General features: G+C 36.9%; 1 protein-coding gene across 2 annotated transcripts in view; it reads right to left on the bottom strand.

The window, feature by feature from the left end:
- PREX2 (phosphatidylinositol-3,4,5-trisphosphate dependent Rac exchange factor 2) overlaps nt 1-18,433 on the bottom strand; it is a 170,199-nt gene that overhangs the window by 44,061 nt on the left and 107,705 nt on the right. For both annotated transcript variants that reach the window (XM_059861805.1, XM_059861795.1), the window contains 7 exons: nt 17,879-17,961; nt 17,456-17,546; nt 15,988-16,116; nt 11,006-11,047; nt 8,144-8,361; nt 5,414-5,516; nt 3,735-3,878 (listed from right to left, as the gene is read on the bottom strand). In XM_059861805.1, coding sequence (XP_059717788.1) covers nt 3,735-3,878; nt 5,414-5,516; nt 8,144-8,361; nt 11,006-11,047; nt 15,988-16,116; nt 17,456-17,546; nt 17,879-17,961 — 810 coding nt within the window. The remainder of the gene's footprint in view (nt 1-3,734; nt 3,879-5,413; nt 5,517-8,143; nt 8,362-11,005; nt 11,048-15,987; nt 16,117-17,455; nt 17,547-17,878; nt 17,962-18,433) is intronic.

The following is an 18,433-nucleotide window of genomic DNA, read 5'->3' as shown; positions in this document are numbered from 1 at the left end:
ATAAAGGATCAATGTGACTTTCACAGAGGGAGACCTAATAACTTCTCATGAAGCCCGATTTTGAGAGATGTGGAGCACCTCAGAGATGTGGAGCTCATTACCTAGAGGTTCCTCTTGTTACACCCACTGATAATGTGAATACTTTCTTCTAGATCAACTAAAGCAAATTTTGCTGTATCTCTGAAAATGGCCTAGAAGTTCCTTTTCAAGGTAAGTGAAGTAAAATACTTGTCTGTGTCCACCTTTGCTCCATTCATTTCCCCAAACCAAGAATGAATATTGCTGCAAGAACTCAGGAACTAAACAGAAACTTCAATAAAAGGATTCTCATGAAAATTTGGACTGAAAATATTAAGATCTTCATATTAAGAGGTCAACCACATTAAAACACAGACCTCAAATCTTGGTGAAATATGATTTTTTTTTGAAGAAGCATTAAAGGCTTTGCAATTAGGAACTCTGCCACTTTAGTAATCCAAACACATTCTAAGAACTCATCACCCCATCAGAAAATGCAAGCCATAAGCAGAGTTTTCATGGAAATATGCTGCTGCCTTACAGCTTCAGCTGCACACGGAATATTAATTCTGCTTGTATTGCTTAATATGACCAGTTAATAAATAATTCATTGATTGTGAAAGAACATGCAAATTGCACTCCCCTTCTATGCTTTCACAGTCTGTAATTCTATTTCTGTGCAAAAAATATTAAGTTTCAACAGTCATACTTGATTCTTCTTTAGTTCTAAGTCACACCAGAAAGCTCAAACAAAAATATCCACTGAACTCAATTTACAACAGCATGTTAACACAAACAGAATTGATAATCCCTACTGCTTATTTTACTGGCATGAAGTTGGTTTTATTCAATAAGATTATCCAACCGGGAAACTCAGTCATCTGTGAGGACTGGCAGGAGCACAGAGCTCTCAGAGTTCTGCCTCTGTGGGGCCACGCTCACAGGTGCAGGCAGGGACTCCCATGCTCTGTGCTTTGGCCCTGCCCTCTCTGAAGGGTTCAACTTTTTTTTACCCAGTACACTAGAAAGTTCTTTTGTAAGGAAGCTTTGCTTAAAAAAATGTTTTCTATGGCATTCTTCAATCCAAGATAGGACATTATGGTCTGAAGGCACAGAACTGGGAAAGCAACCTGGCAGAATGGGTGGAATCAATGGGTAGCAGCTACTGGGACATGGTCTGCCCAGGGGCCCACTACCGTGCAGCCTGAGCAGAGCATCACAGGTATCTCTGCTGTTCAGTGTCTTCATCACTGCCATGCAGGAGGTAAGACAAGTTTGCAGCTGATGCCAAACTGGGACAAGCAGTGGATTGGATCCAAGAGCAGGGCCACATAAAGAGCCAGGCTCTTCACAATGGTATAAGCCCACAATCCACACAAATTGAAGCAAGAAGCATTTCAACTCAATGGAAAGAAAAAACTTGTTCACCATTAGGGCAGTCAAGTAGAGTAAGAGGCTGCCCAGGAGGCTGTACAGTTTCTGTCCCTGAGTGCTTGCAAGATCCTACTTGTTAGACACCCAAGCCACCTGGTTTCATGCCACAGCTGTTGCTCTTACAAGTGGGAGGTTGGAACAGAGGTCTCCTGAGGTTCCTCCCAATCTGAAATACTCTAACACTCTATGAAGAACTAAAAAAAAATTTAAAGCTATACATAATAAAAATACTATGTAACAATTTTAAATAAAAAGAATTTTTATTTTAAATAGTGTCTTTAAATTTATTGTCATGATCTTAAGTCTAACATAGGAAATACAGAAATTTAAATGCCAATATCAATATTTCAACAGCCCCAGCCCTGCAAACCAGGATCCTTTTGAATGTGTACACACTTGGATATGTGGTTGAACAAAACTGTTTTTTACAAATGGAGAGATAGATAATACAGCCTGGGTAAACAACAAAAACTTCCAAAAATATTATAGTGCCAATCATGTAATCAAAAAATATTATAGTGCCAATCATCAAATATGTTGACTTGTAATTTTAGGCATGGAGCTATAACACTCAGAATAAACATAGAGATAAACAGTCTGATGTGCACTGACCTGTGCCTTTGACAAAATACATCAAAAACATGATTTTCTAAATGTTCCATTTGAAAATAACATCAACCATTGTATTTTAGGCAGGAAACAACTTCCCTATGTTTAGATTGGGAAAGCAAAAATTCACTTCACAAAGAAATTTAAGTAAGATTTCTACATTAGTAGCTAATAAATTTCAGTTACAGATGGGAATCCACTGAGTTACTTTGATGGCAGGTCAGCCAAACTTCATAGAAAAGAAGTGAAAAATAGAATCCCAATCCACTCATTAATGAGGTAAAAAAAAACCTCAAAATAATAGTTTTTACAGTAGGATTTAAAGACTTATCCAGGACTACTTATTCTTGGAGTCCAATGATCTAAATGATCATTTAGAGGATGATCATTGAAAATTAGAGGCATCTGATATGATAAAGAAAGAAGAAACTTTCCATTCTACTGAAAAATATTAAGCAGATATAAACACTTGAATGGATCCTTATCCTTTTCCTTTAGCTGACTACAGATATGCTTATCCTAAGAATCAAATTTTTTTGGGCTATTGGAAACAGAAGTGGAAAAAATTTTGCTTAATAAATCCTGTAGCACACCAAATCCCCTCCCCAATCTAAAAAAACTCCCAGTATTTCCAGGAATTCAGCTGAACCAAGGTACTTTCTGCTCTCTCTCAAGTGCTTTTTTTTGTCTACCCGACTGAAACTTGCTTCCTTCTCAGCGTTCTCGTTTCTCCCTATGACTGAAATCAATCTATTCAAAAGAAAACCACTGAAGTCTTCACTAGTTTGTTTAAAAATCTAACTCCAGGGATCTTATTTTTTAAAAAAATTGTGGATTTTAACTTTATAGTAAGTTCAGCTATTTATTTATGTTTCTGTGCACTATTTTCTTTTATATTCTCCTTGTCTATCAGAGACCAAGCTCCCCTCTAAAACTTCATTTGTATGCCTGACTTCTGCCTATTCCACAGAGACCCTGGAAGCCTTTCACAAGGTGTGGAGTATTTTCAGCTCCCTGTGAAATCAAAGGCAGCTCAGGGCAATCAGCAGCTCACCGTCACCATTTCAGTGGAGCAAATTTCACACTCCTGATGACTGTAATGACACTGCAGCTAATGCAGGCTGCCTGGAATTTATGAAGAGTCTGAGCATCAGTGCACCATTCCTCACTTTGTAATGTTTGCAGAGCAATAACTACATAAGCCTGAAAATGCTATTTAACTCTTCATAACATTTTCAGGAGACAGAATTCTCAGGGGGATAACAATTTAGTCCTCAAATATGAAGTAATGGGAAAAGATTACGGTAAGATTTGAAAAGCAAAACACTTTTAAGGGCAAGTTTCATGGTCTGACTATTGTCCATTAATGGCTAAAAAGAACAAAACAATGTTGATAAATGAAGATTCACTCTTTGTGGTTGGAATCATGTAACTGGCATAAACTTAGAAATTTATAACCATGCCTCTATTTTTCATTAAAGACATCCAAAATTCTTCAATTTACATTTTAATTCAAAGTCCTCAATAAATGCTCACATTAAGCAATATCTAAATAAAAGCATTGTACCCTTATGATGACAGAGGATTCAAATCAGAGTAAATAAGTGGGAGTTTAAAGAGAGTTAGCTATTATGTGAAAAAAGCAGGGCAGGGTGAATTTAACCTCAAGTTACCTTGTGAAAAAAGTACTGGGTGGATTTTAAATCCTCCTCCATTCTTCAGCCTTTGTGGAAGCTGTTCAAAGTGGTAACCATCAAGGTAGAAGTAAACCTTCAGTGTTTGCCGGCTTCCTTCTGCTTGGTATGTGATTGGTACATCTGAAAATACAGTCAGTGTTACAATTCGATTGTAAGCAGTGACACCTTCTTTTCCAGAAACTGCTCCACACAAAATTCATGCAGTTAGATTAAAAAAATCACTGCAGACACAACGTTCAGTATTTTTCATTATACATTGTTTCCACAGATGAGTCTCCAAGTTGAAAACAGTAACGACAAACATAGTGACTTATATTAGTATTATGATTACATAGTTTTTTTACTGTGAGCATAAATCACATTGTACCTAAATGATAAAGATTACAAAGGAACATTTTCACTACTTATGGTAATAAGAAAATACTTCTTTTCTCTTATAGATTATGCAGAATCATAACTGAAAAAAAAAAATTGCCAGTTCTTGACTAGTGTGAACATAGTCAGAGTGACTGTGGTGGCAGCATTTAAACCAAAAGAAAACACAGAATTCATTACAATCCTTGAACACATGGTGTTCCTGTTTATTAGCACAGACATCTCAGTTGAAAGATCCTGCAAGATGAACAGTTCATGACATAGGTGCAGCATTAACTCCACATTAGGAGGCCCTCCTGGAACTGCATTTCCATGTTGGTACTGGATTTAGCAGAGCTTCTTTCAGAAAACACTCTAAGCAGGGGCTGTACTTGAATCAAACCAAAATACCTATGGTCTTACACAGGCTAAATCCTACCTGACTATCAGCCCTGAGCTACTGAATTCTCCCAAGCAGAGGCAGCTTTGTGGAGTGGCTTTGTGTCTTCTGGTTTTGGTTATTACAGAAGTTCTCTCCAGTGTGGTCTTAATCCAGCAAAGGAATTGTTTCAGAAGGGCTTGATGTGAAGCAGACATGCCTTCCTCCCTTCCCAGGGGACTTATGAGACAGGGAAAAAATGAGGCCTTTTTGCTCACCAAACAGAGTTCACTGCAGGACAATATCTACTGGCTGAACATATATTAATACAGGAATGGCTGAAAATGAGCAGTGTATGAACAGCAGACTGCAAAGACAATCCTTTCCTGCTGAGTTGGGCAAGTTTTGTTAAGAAGGTTCAGGACCCTGATCATCTGCAGCAGCAAGTCTCAGAGAAAGCTTCTTGCCCAATTTAAAGTGATCCTAATAGTGCCTGTTCTTTCCTCTCAAGGAACTCTTCAAAGAGTCATTTATTTTTCACACAAGAAAATGAAATGTGGTTTATGCTTCTTTGTCTCATATCAGCTGTGTTTCCCTACCAAGACCTTCAAGCTATTTTTACACGCTTCTTCAACTACAGCTTGGTCTTCCAGGGACTTTCCTGATGCAGTCACATACTCCCAGTGTTCATACTCCCAAAATTCAGCTAAGCAAACAATTTTGCCCCCAGGGTTACTGACATTGCCAGATAATGATTCTGCAGTGTCACCAATGATAGCAGTATTTCAGCACATTTAGGAGTATCAGGAGAGGTATACATATTTTCCACAATTCCAAGTTGTATAAGATTCCCTGTGGGAGGTGATGTTCTAGGAACAAAAAATGTTACAAAACCAGTAAAACCCAGATATTAATTACTCACTTGCAACTAGTGGTTCTGGCTCTGATTGTCTGAAGTAGAAAGTAACTTTCTCCAAGTCAAACAATGCAACCAATGTATCTTCTAGCATAGCTTGCTCATCAGCCTAAAAAAAGGCAAAATTAAAAATTGGAAAGGTCATCTCAGCCAGATGTTTTCCCTACCAGAAATAATATAAGAGAGCAGAACATAAAATTAACTACAGAGTGTTGCACAACATTTCACTGCTGCAGCATATAACCTATTTAACTCCTAGATGAGGTAAATATCTTTGTTTCTATTGGCATTTTCCATTTTTTACTAGTTCAGGATTATTAAAATTAATTTTATCACATCATACAGTAAATTAATAGGTAATTTATAGCTACCATTATTTCTCATATTTTTTAATCAAATCATTCTGTCTTTATTCTGTAAGACACCAGATTTTAGCACCTTGTCTTGCCACCAGATTTATCATGTAAAGCAATAGAAGGGAAAGGTGAAAACTATAATTTTTTAGCAATTTTCTTCTAAAATTTCCATACCTTTAGGATTTCACTATAAACAACCTATAAGTTTATTGTGTCCACTCCAAGCACCAATAACTGAACCAAAAGCTCAGAGAATTTACAGCTCAGGATAACTTGCACTTTATCCGCACAATTCAAGGCACAAATCAAGTACATAGATGTGCCAATATTCTGATTTGCACCCATAGTTCACTCTGTGTACCCCTGAGCTAAAGAGATAGTTAAAGAGATCCAGGATTTCTCAAGATACTTAACTGAACCTTTAAAAAGGAAAATAGTAATCTACAATTATGTTTATCTTGAGTTAACTGTGCAGACCAATTATGGCTTAAATCAATAATCACTTAAAGTAATTCTATTCCTTATACAGCCCTCCCCTGGCTCTTTAGATTAGCAAGAGCCAAAATGAAATCAGAATCATGCATTTTTCCCCCTCTAAGAACTGAAACAGTAGGATGGCAAAGAATAATAAATAGCTGTCCATAAATTGACAATAAATTATAGTTTACAGAATGATAGAACAGAAGAAAAAACCCCATTATTTTCCCTGATCTATATAGTGAAATAGCATTCTCCCTTGTATTTATGAAAAAGCAAATCTACTAGAAATATCTTGTCTTCTGTTCAATTTATGAAGTCTATGGACAGAGTGATTTTGTCAGCAGAATAGCCTGAATACCATAGAGCAGCGTGGGAAACTCTTGCACAACTGCTCATTCTTTTGCTGAGCTCTGGCCATAATGAGTGTAATTTCCTTCAAATACCCTTGTTTAAAATAACACAGATCATTTGTAAGCCAAATAGTGCTGAGAAGGTATTGAAAAAGCTGCCTTTAAATACAATTCCCTTGGTTAAGAACTGTTAGGCAGAAAAGACTGAACTTTATTCTCAATTGGACAATGCATACTGCAGATATCTGATTATGTGAAAATAGTTGAGTAGAACACATTTTCACTACAATGGAAATCACTGCAATCTGCAGTGAAAAAATATCATTATTCAGAGCTGTAAAGACAACAATTGCTTTGTGGTAACATAACAACAAAGCACAAGGAAAATATTAGACAGACACCAAAGGAATTTACTTTTGAGCTCTAGGTGTTGCACCACCTGTTGCTACTACAAGTTGTCAAAAAGCATCCAGGACTCAAGACATGAGTCCAAGCTTCCCAGACAGTGACTTCTTCACATGCTCCTCATGTGGACAAAGAGTTCCCCTGTTTCTCTGAGGCCCTGATATATCTGTTTCTATGCTGCACACACCCATGCAAACCCATGTACCACAGGTGCCTGTGAGGTAGTTGGTCACACTGGCTCCGCAACTATAGCATAGATTAAGACTTTTGATTATGATTTAAAAATACCTTTATTTTTATTGGTTTTTTCTAAGGTTTCTTATGACAATTTGTCAGCAATTTGCTGCTAAGACAGACAAGGAGAGGAAAGAACATCTTTGATATTAAGAACATCGTCTGTTATTTACATTTATTTTTAAGGAGCAACTCCAGAGGTGGACCAGATTGTCATGGAAAAGGCTACACAGACTGTTTCACAGTTCCTCTGGTTAGCAGGAACCAGTCTAGTGTGAGAAGCATCTTAAATAGCTAAAGAAGCACTTTGGATAACTGAGGATTAAGGGACTACAAAGCCATGTCCCATTTTTAATTGTTTCTTAAGCCATGGCTCTTTACCAAGCCTTGTGAAGAAACAGTCGATTTCCAATTACTCTGACAGGCTACAAGGATTTTCAATATGACAGGAGCAAAACAGACCACTTTACCCCTTCAACTACTATACATCTATAGTTTTTTAGGGAAAAGGGTGATAAAACTACCTAAAACAGGTATTTTATTTATCGTGTATTCTAGCTAATTGCAAAATGAAGTTCTGCTTATCACCTAATACTACATTCAATCCCAGGGAACAGCTACAACAGTAGTGGGGAGTCAAGGGTAAACTCACTATCTGTAACTCAAAGCACACAGAATACTGTCTCTTTGTGGAAAACTTATTTCCCAGATCATAGCCAAGCTGTAATTATCTGTATCAGATCTCAAATCTGTAAGTATCAGAATTGTAACTTTTCCAAATAGCAGCTAAGTACCAAGATTAGCAAAAAGGACACAGAAAATCAGATTTACATCTGAGACTATTTAACCATGTCCCTGGTTCAGGGAACGACAAGGGACTCTGACCAAGCATGAGACGTGAGGAGTCTTACCAGGTTTGGAGAGAGCAGGGACTGGAAATGAAGGAGAAGACCCGCACTGGCAATCTGTTCCAACCACCTTCTGCTGGCCTCCAGGGTCTCCATTTCATACTCTTTGTTGTTGTCAAACATCTGATTTAAGGCCACCATCAGCTGCTCGGAGAAGGCGCAGACTGTGGCCACCAGGCTCTGACAGAAGACCATGTCTCGCCTCAGCTGTATCTCGCTGTCTGCGAGGTGTAAAAGCCAAAGGCAAAGTTAAACAGGAGATTACTTAACAGCAAAGAAGCTAGGCTGAAACTCCTTATCTAAAAACACATCATTTTTATGTCAAGCAATTTACAAGTTTACAGCCTAATGTGATCTCTAGTTAATAGTACTTCATGACCCAGTTTGCCACTTTCCTCATTAAAATACTATGTTATAATTCTAAAATTGCATATGAGTATATTTAAAATCTGTAATGTAAAGTATTTCTTTATAAACAATGTACGTTTCTCTCCTAGATTTTAACGTACATGCCATAAATTCTATGTACTTTTAATGTCACAGGACAACACAGCCAAGTCAGATCTCTTTCCTGCAGTGTGAGAGCAAGCTGGGCTCACAAACATTTACTTTCCACCAGAAAGCAAGGACAGTCAGAAGCTCTTAACATGACTGCATCATCTGGCCTATTCCACAGCTACCAGCTGGGGAGGGCAGATGAAGGCTGTCTGCTGAAAAGCACAGCATTGCTACCAGAACACAATCCATCCAAATAAAATTTATATGAATGTGAATCTATAATATAAGTACAGAGCAGCATCATATATCCAGGAAACAGCAGAGAATCGTGGTGCTAAGAAAGTCCAGAAAAGGCGTGTTGGTAGACAGCTATGGAACATTAGCAGGTGATTTAAATTAGGGACTAGCTAACTGAAGAGCATGGGTATTAGATTAGGTAAAGGTCAAAAGAATTAGAAAGGGAAACATATTCCCAATAAAGGACAAAACTGTGATAATAAATATTCAGCTCTTCTTTCTCATCCTCTTTTCTTAAGGTCTTCAAGTAATTTTATCATTATAAGCTGTTAGGCAAACATCAATCACAACGGTACAGGTAGACTTAATCTTTCTCAAAACAAGAGAAGCAGATCAGGCGATAGAGAGGTCTTTCTGAAGCCTAAAATATTCGTCTTTGCTACTAGATTGCTCTGCCTCTAAGAGGCTTAGGTCCTTTTCCAACTTTTCTATGGAGCTGACAAGAATTCTCATGACTGGGTAAGTCAGCAGAAATTATTCGGTAGTCGCAAAGTTACTACCAAATTAAAAAATGTGCTTTCTGGACTCCAAATATTTCTCAAAGTAACCTCATTCTGTCTATTTTCCTCCAAGATCTTCTTCAGTCTTTTCCTCAGCTACTGATAATAGTGAAGACCCTTTTGCTATCATTTATATTCTATTTGACAGTTTCTCAGAACCTTGCAAATATTTTCCATAAATGGCCAAATCACTACTGTTTATGCATTAAGACTCAATGGTTTTTGTTGTTGTTGGATTTTTTGGGTGTTTTTGGTTTTGTTGGTTGGTTGTTTTTTTGGGTTTTTTTTTGATTGTTCAAATCAACCTCTCTGCCTCTCTCAAGTTGTGCAAGTCCAGAATAGCGATTTTCATCTTTCAAAACTACACACATCTTCAGCTTCAAAAATCCCACTGGCTTCTCCACAGTCAAAAAACTTCCCAATGTTTCAACAGTGCTCAGGATTTGAGCCCAACACACATTGTTTCCTCACTTTGCTGAATTTTATCTCTTTCTTTCTAACAGCAGCTAGCTTCCTCTCTATTTCCTGCTTTTGAAGCAGCCAACCTGTGTCTCAAACACAACTCTGAATCTCATTTAATACTACTTGAACATCAGATACTGAATACAAGAGCACTTCGGGGTCCTTTTTTTATAAAAATATTTTTATATAAAATAAACTAGACAGTTTACCAACTTATAAAACAACATAAATAAGGAAAACTACTTTTAAAAAATCAAGTCTAAGACATTTTCTCAACTCACTTCTTATTTTAGAATGAATGAGGAGTTAATAAAAACTTTTCAAATATTTTGAAGAAATCTGACACAAAGAAAGGTTATAATCCCCTTTATAAAATTGTTCTTATGTGTCATAACAAAAATAATGAAATCATGCATCCATGTAGTACAGTAAGATGGTCAAAACAATGAGCTTTTACAGTTAAATTGGACTGCCTACTTGAACATTTAGGCACCTACAAACTGTAGGGAAACTTGTTCCATGGATTATATTTTTTAAATACTGATTCAGTGACATTAATTTTGCAGACACACATCCCTATTTTGTGTATTTTAAGCTGTATGCTGTATGGCATGATAGAAGAATTAAAACAGAGAATAATCAGAGTCCTTCCAGAAAGGAGGAACTTAAATATTCTCTAAAAATGGATAAAAGGAAAGACATGGGTTAAAATAGCAATATAAATCTGGAAACAGATGGGAATGAAAAGAAAAACAGCAAATAAGGAAACGCCCAAAGAAGAAAGACAGCTGAGACACTGTGCAAAAGCTGAGTGTTGAGTACTTACTTTATCTGCCAAGATCTAGAGTAAATGACCAGATAAGGTATTTTGCATTGGGGGAAAAAAAAAAAAAAAAAAAAAAAAGAATGTGCAGTATTTGTTAAAAATATCTGAAACTGTTCTCCAGGAATCCTTACTCTAAACAGTGGGATGAAGTTGCTGATTATCAGGTTTTATCATATCTGAGATTTTCCCCCTTGATGTAAACACAGCATTCCTGTTCAAAAGCAAAAATTATCTCAAACCATCCACATTCACTTCCCTCCCTTCCAAAACAAGCAAAATTACCTGTATATTCTAGAAGTGCCAAGAGTATTCGTGCCTTCACCTCTTAAAGAAAAAGAAGAAAATACTTTGAGGTTATAGCTAAAAGTGTTTTCAACAACATAATATTGCATTTACAATTTCTCATTTCACCAGCTTAACTCCAGCTTCTTTCTAGGCAATGCTGATTCATACCTACAAAACAGTAATGAGTCTCAACTTCCCTAAATTGTACATATGGCTTGTTAAAAACTGGTAACAATCAAAGGCACCATCCCTGAGAAAGACACGTGAAAAGGCAGCTGCTGTCTCAGAGCACATGTGTAGCAGCTGGCCAGATCAAGTCCAAACATGAAGAGTTCCAGTCCCAAAACTTTGAAAAAGAAGACTAGTTTTCACTGATTCTGACATTATCCTAATTATTTCTTCTCCTTCTCTTGTACTCTTTTGTTCACACCCAAAAATCTGAAATTATCCCTATTTTAATGTACACCAAAGCCTTTAGGAAAAATACAACAGCATTTTCACTTTACTTCCAGCCTTCAGGATTTTGTTTTGCTTCAAAAATGTCTTTTCACTTAACAATCTATAAAGTCAAAAAGTACAAATTTTTTTAAAAAAATCTTGATTTACACTGTCAAAAATGTGGGTTTATCTCTCTTTACACTTCCCCCCCACCTTTATGTTTTCCTTGGAGGGGGCTGTTTGTCAAAGGCTGCAGGCAGGCTGAAGGAAGTGCACTTTAGGTACCAGGGCACAAATTTAAATATGTTAACCAGTGCTGCAAGATACAGGAAGGTTAAAATGTGCCATAACCTCAGAGAGTGCCAAACTTTCAGCACATCAGTTGTCCTACAGGTACTACCTGGAGGAACGCAACACTAGTTCACATGCTTTCCCATCTTTCCAAACCTTCTTTCCCAACCCAAGTTTCTCTGCAGTCCTACTCAAAGCCCTGTTCAGTGCACAAGCAGGGCTGAAATTGGGTATAAGAACAATAATATAATTTGGCAGAACAATAACATAATTTGGTAATGTATTTCCCCCTACACTGTTACTGCCACAGTATCTCAAATACAAACACCCAAACATTAAAAATTACTAGTTATTCCTGAAAATTCCTGGTTCTAGGTCATTGCCTTAACCTTCTGTCTTTTGAAAAAGCAAACACAGCCCCTTACAGAGATCAATAACCTGGTGGCTTGGAGTCCAACCATAACTTAGTAACTGAAAAGAGAGTGTGGGGGAAATACAGCATTTATCTAAATAACTTAGATACATCCAGGCTATTACTTGCAGCTTGTTTTACATAGGATTTGTTGGATCTCTGAATTCAAAAGAATTTGAGGTATCTATAAATAATGATTTCCTGCTTATGGGGAAATCACAGGACACTGCAACTCTGTTTTATCACTGCTATAAGTCTTCTGTGTTTCAAAATATTCCCACAGGCAAAAGAGTATTTTTAGATGATTTGTCTACTTACCTGGGGTTAGAAGTGAACCTTGGATGTCAATCATTTGCTTTTCAACAAATACTAAATGCTATGAAAGCTCTCATGGTGTATGGAAAGGAATAACTCCCTAGCAGTTACTCTTAGATCCTGATTTCTAATGCAAGATGCCTTCAGTTTCTTTTATTTTCAAACATTCTTTTGTACTTTATTAAAAAAAAAAACCACATTATTCTGCTATTCTGATCAGGAAAGGCTACATTTTAGTTTTATTTTGTTTTTCACACCTGAAAATATTTCAAAAAGACAGATTTTGCACTGCATGGTTTATTATTTAAATTGAAATACATTTTTTATACCTTCAATAACCAAAAGGCTCCGTCACACCTCACTCCTAATTCAAAATAGATGAGAACTTTCTCAATTGCATCATATTTCCTGTTTAAACTTAAAATTACAGTGCTAGAAAAACAACTGCACTTCCTCATGTAGCTACATGACTAGCTGGCTAGAAATCTGGGTTGCTCCAGAACACCTCTTCCTTTGATCAAAAATCTTTCCTATTTTTTTCTGCAGGGAAAAAGCAACTACAAAAATGTTTCCTTCTCTTTATTTTGTTTACACCCTTCTGTTGTTGAGTCCCTTTCTTTCTATCCATCTTGTTCATTTCCCTGGTTCCTGCTCCAGTCCTCTCCTCCTGTGCCTTGCAATTCTTGTATTGCATATCTCACACAGATTCACAATCAAGTGCCTACATTATTCTTCCTCTACTTGGTGGCTGTCAGATTCCTGCCCTGACTACTGCCCTCTCCACCAAAATCAAGTACTTCACCTTCAAACATCTGCCTGTGCCAACAACTTATCTTTAGCTTTATTCATCTAACAATTTATTAGGCCCAGTCAATCCAAGAAATAACTCAATTCTTTTCTTTAGTTACTTAGCCCCAGATAAATCCTCCTAGAACCTGCATATTACTTCAGAGAACTGTTCAATGCTAGCAACTAGATTAGCTTTCTAAGCTGGTATTTTACTGTAACCATTGATATTTTTTCTTTCTCTAATGATATGATAAGGCAAATGAAATGAGACAAAGCAATGTCCAGCTCTATTTTAATTTTACTGTCAAGGAAGGTTTGGTTGTGGTTTTTTCTGCTTTATTTTTATTTTTTTTCAATCTCTCCAAACCTTCTTGAATTTTTTTAGTAGTTTTCTGAATTTGAACACTACTAAACAGAAAACTGACAGACCAGAGCAATCATCCTCAAGGCATTCGGAGTTTTCCCATTTCATCATATTTATTAAACCAAGTAAATAAAAGGAATCTTAGTATCTAGGACCTAAAACATTTCATCTTTGTGAGGCTCCCATGTCTCCTGCTTTAATGCTCTAATCAATCTAATCTAATAGATTCTGCAATGCAACAGAACAATGAATAAAAAAACTAAAACACCCTGTGAGACTTTTATAAAAAGAAAAATGAGTCAGTTTTCAATGAGAAGATGAATTTATTGTATTCATCCTTACTTTAGCACTGAGCAATAATGGTTAAGCATGTTTATAACAAATGGAAGTTTTAATTACATTCTTTTGCCCACAGTGAGTGAACCTGTATCTGTGGTCTCCTTTGACTACTTCCTCTTAGAAGAGAAAAATGTATCTGCTTTCCTCAATTACTGAAATATTGTCTTTTACTCAAAAACAAACCAGAAGATTCTTCTAAAATCCCAAGACACTGCTCAATTTGTTCTCATAAGGCCAGCTACAAAGTCAAATTAGGTGGCACCTTTTGGGTTTTTTTCTAAATCAAGTGATAAGAGAGGAAATGGGGAGATGACTCTCAGTGCCATGTGTGAGGTTTTCAGCCATAAATAGCGCAGGGCAGTACTGGTGGCTCTCCCTGGTATCCAGACCAGCTGTGAACACAATGCATGATGGCAAGACAGGAAGGAACAAATCAGGAAATGAAGATACAAAGGGAAAATGGAGCTGTTAAAACATTATTAACCCAGCTTCTTGTTCATCTGATTTCAGTTAAATCCAGCTGCTGGTTGTTTCTCAGTACTGAGCTGAGTACAGTAAAAAATAATTTGTATATTACAAAGGGGCAGCAAGTAATTTGGACTTGAACTCCCCTACAAAATTTTGAATAATCTCAGCACAATATTGAGGGTATATGACCATTGCTAAAATGGGTTAGGTCTAATAATTCTATTCATGGGCAAACAAGTTCTGTGAAAATGGTCTGGTAAGCTTAGCTTCTGAAAGGGACCAAGGAAGGACTGTTCACAACACATTTCCATTCCTCCTCAACTTTGAAAGAAACCCTGATTAATACTTGAAAATTATTTGGTTTAAGCTGAAGAAGGACCTCTAGAAAAATAAAAAAAGGATTCAAAACTATTTATTAATTTTTCATTCAGTGACAGCCACCATTAAGCTAAAAGGAGTATTCTTGGTACTGGATAGTCAACCCACTGTGATTGACTTCAAAAAAGAGACATTTATGTGGTTGTTTTTATAATTTTCTAACCCAGGGTGTCTCCAATCAGAAATGCCAAGTCAGAGAGGGAAGACTTTGTTTTGTTTGGCTGGTTGGTTTTTGAAAGTTTATAATAATAAAACTTATCACAAAGTACTTTCCTATTGGTCTGATATTTAACAGTTTTTTTAAGGGACACTGTAGCAACTAGCCCACAAACAGAAGAAGCTAAACACACACACACACACACACACACACAAATAATTTAAAGCCAGTCCTAAGTTTTTGTTCCCACGCAGAACCTTAGCCTAGGCATTTGTATAAAAATAATCTTAACTCTTCATTTCTGTTTCTTTATCAAGCAGCACAGGAAATAAAGCAGGAATTAAAGGCAAGATATTCTGGAGGGAAAAGGCCAGTTACTTTCTTATGAAGACGGGGAGAAAGCCTAAACCTCAGCTCACACTGTTACTTGGTGAAGAGAAGCAAAGTACTTGGTAACTTCTATACAGAGGTGGAAGGGAGGCAGAGGAGGAATCCATCCATCAGCTGGGATGGATTAAATGAAAACCATGGCTTTATAGCAGAAGCAGAGATAATGACTCCAGAAAAGCACAGAGAAGACCAAGGTACAGGACAAAAGCTGCAGAGATTTTATCTCTCCAGTTAAGACAGTGGGAAAAAAATAGTTTAATTTCAATAAAAGCCTCATTTTGGTGTATCAGTCCCATGAAGTTTTGTGACAAATCAGGCAAGCCCGCTGGACTGAAAAACCTAGCACACTGAAAATCCTAGCACATCCAACATACGGTTCCTTTGTTTCCATTTGTCAGAAGACTATTTTGTCTGCAGAAGACTATTTTCTCTTCAGGATCTAAAGCCAACAGGGTAAGTACAAGACAGCTGAGATCAACTCCATTAACCTTGTTATTAAGAGCACAACCTGTCTATAGACTACACTGTGCTCCACAAACCTTGCCTAGAAGCAGCAGGAGGCAGTTGTGCCTCTCCCCTTCCCTTCCCTCTGTATCATTACTGAAGTGCTTATTTATGACCAGGTTGTTCTTACTAACCTTCAACAAATTTTCTGATATTCTGGGCCAGGCCCCGGACACTGCTGGGGAGGTTCCAAGGGTCCTGCTTGATGTGGAGTCGCAGCCTCTTCGGACAGCTGAGCTTTGGTTCCATTTCTTGCTGAAACTCTAAGCAGGGACAAAAATAGTATTTTTCTGCTTAAGCCTCCTGAGGAAGTCACGGTAAGACATTTTTTCTTCCCAAATGTTTTCACTGCTCAAGGAGTTGGCAACTTATTTAACTCTAGTTAAAGCTATGGTGACAGATCTAACAGTCATCTCAGCTCCCTGCTGAAGTCTAAGGAGAGAGTGAGCAGCATCCCCAAACATGATTCTTTCTGAAGCAGGTACATGACACAGAAGGGGCATGGTATGTGGGATGACCCTGAAACTTTTAGAGGCAAAATTGTTTCAATCAGAAAATGAAACTGGAACCAAAATTGTTTACGTTAAAAAAAACCAAAAATAAAACCAACAACGCCCCCCCTCCAAAAAAAACCCAAAAAACAAACAACAACAAAAACAAACAAACAAACAAACAAAAAACCCCACAAAAACCCCAAAAAATAAAAAAACCCAGCCAAACAAAAAGAAACACCAAAAAAAAAAAGAAAGGAAAAGAAAAAAGAAAAAAAGGAAATTATGTGCTCTTTCATGCAAATTCATTTAGCAGGCAGTAATTCAGGCTTTGCAAAACCTAATAACTGGGGTAAAAAACACTCTCTGGCCACCTAAAACCAGTATTCTTTGCTAAAAGACATGTGCAGGGTCAATACACCTCACTACTGATATTAATCAAACATTCATTTTCCACTGAACTTTTCTTTTTTTTATAAACTCAGTCTACTGAAAGAATTCCTTTCTATTTTTCATCACTTATGACCACCACCAGATGCTTATTTATACCTTAGACTTAAGCAACCATACCTAGACTTAAGCAACCATACAAGTAGTAGTGGTGTGTCTGAATTTACATACAGGATATTTATTTTTAAGCAATGAGTAATATTTATATATTTGGCTAAATATTGTTGTGACTATAAATCGCAAATTATTTATAAATCAACTTAAAACATAATATAACTACAAAAATAATAAAAATATGCCATTAGTAATAAAACAGATCAGGAATGGCTTCAGTAGTTGAGACAAAAATGTATTAAAAACACCTGCAATATATATAACAACACTGCTTCTTGCTTCAAAAACTCAGCAATACAACAGTCAGTTCAGAGTCTAAAATTCAGCTGAATTTGAATTTTTTTCCTACATTATGCAATAAAATACAAGGAGTCAGTTTTCAACTTAGAATTAATATCTATTTAAAAAGAACTTAACAATCAGTTATTGCAGAATATACCAAGATTAAGCAAAATCAGCCCTTTAACACCAGCTCATGGAGTGGGCAGCCATTGCCATGGACCCTTCAAGGTGCCTTTTCATTCTCATAGCTAGAATTAAATGTTACCTTGGAGGCCTCGACCTGGTGTAAAGTACTTTGTCTGCTCAAAGGCCCTCATCACAGCTGGTCCTTTCAAAAGACTGACGATTGAATCGACCTGTTGGGATCAAGATTCTGTGAGAAAGACTTTTTTTACAGCAACAATTAGAAATTCTTTCCCTAAGAAATATGCACTACTGATGAGCAACTTTGGATTTTTTCTTGCCTCATGGCTCTAGTTCAAGTAACAAACTGAAGAACGTTAGACTAAATTTAAGGGCCTGTTTAATTTGCAGTTTTGGACTATTTACAGAAAACTGAGGGAAAATGAGTAAATACATACCATCTCAGTAAACAGTGGGAAGCAAAATTAAAAAGAAGAAGTATTTTCTAAAGATCTTAGCTCAAGCACAGACATCAGTATCAAAGCCAAGAAAAATAATCTCATACTTGACCAAAAAGATGCTCCAAGCAGCTATGGAGCTTGTCCTGTTTATCATGGGAGATTCGAACACTTATGGGAAGCTCATCACCTGAAAAATATTTTAAAATAAGAAACTGTTTAGAAGCTTTAGCATGTTTTCCAAAACCTTTGCAGCTTAGATAACCTGCTTTGCACACAGACTGATACTGTCAGGACTACAGTAACTGTTCTCCCTATGTATTTTGCATTTATTAGTTACTCGATAATACAGAAATAGCTCTTAAAGAAAGGACCATATTCAAAACCCAACTGGTCATGGTTCTGGAAGACCTGCTATAGATGAGCCTGCTTGAGTGGGACACTAGACCAGACCATCCTAAAAGGTCCCTTGAAACCTCAACAGTTCTGTGACCAGAACTCACAATTCTTCTCTTCTAGAGAACATACTGAAACTAGAACTCCAGACTAAATAGCCAAGTAAAGTGAACCCAACATAGCAAACCACAAAATCACTGAAATGCATTCAATGTGAAGTTTTTATAAGGACTCTACAGATAGTTCACAGTCCTAATGTTCTTGCT

The sequence above is a fragment of the Haemorhous mexicanus genome, chromosome 1 (genome assembly GCF_027477595.1).
Source record: "Haemorhous mexicanus isolate bHaeMex1 chromosome 1, bHaeMex1.pri, whole genome shotgun sequence".
NCBI lineage: Eukaryota > Metazoa > Chordata > Aves > Passeriformes > Fringillidae > Haemorhous > Haemorhous mexicanus.
The sequence above is the reverse complement of the archived record's forward strand: the minus strand, read 5'-3'. Positions and strand labels throughout refer to the sequence as shown.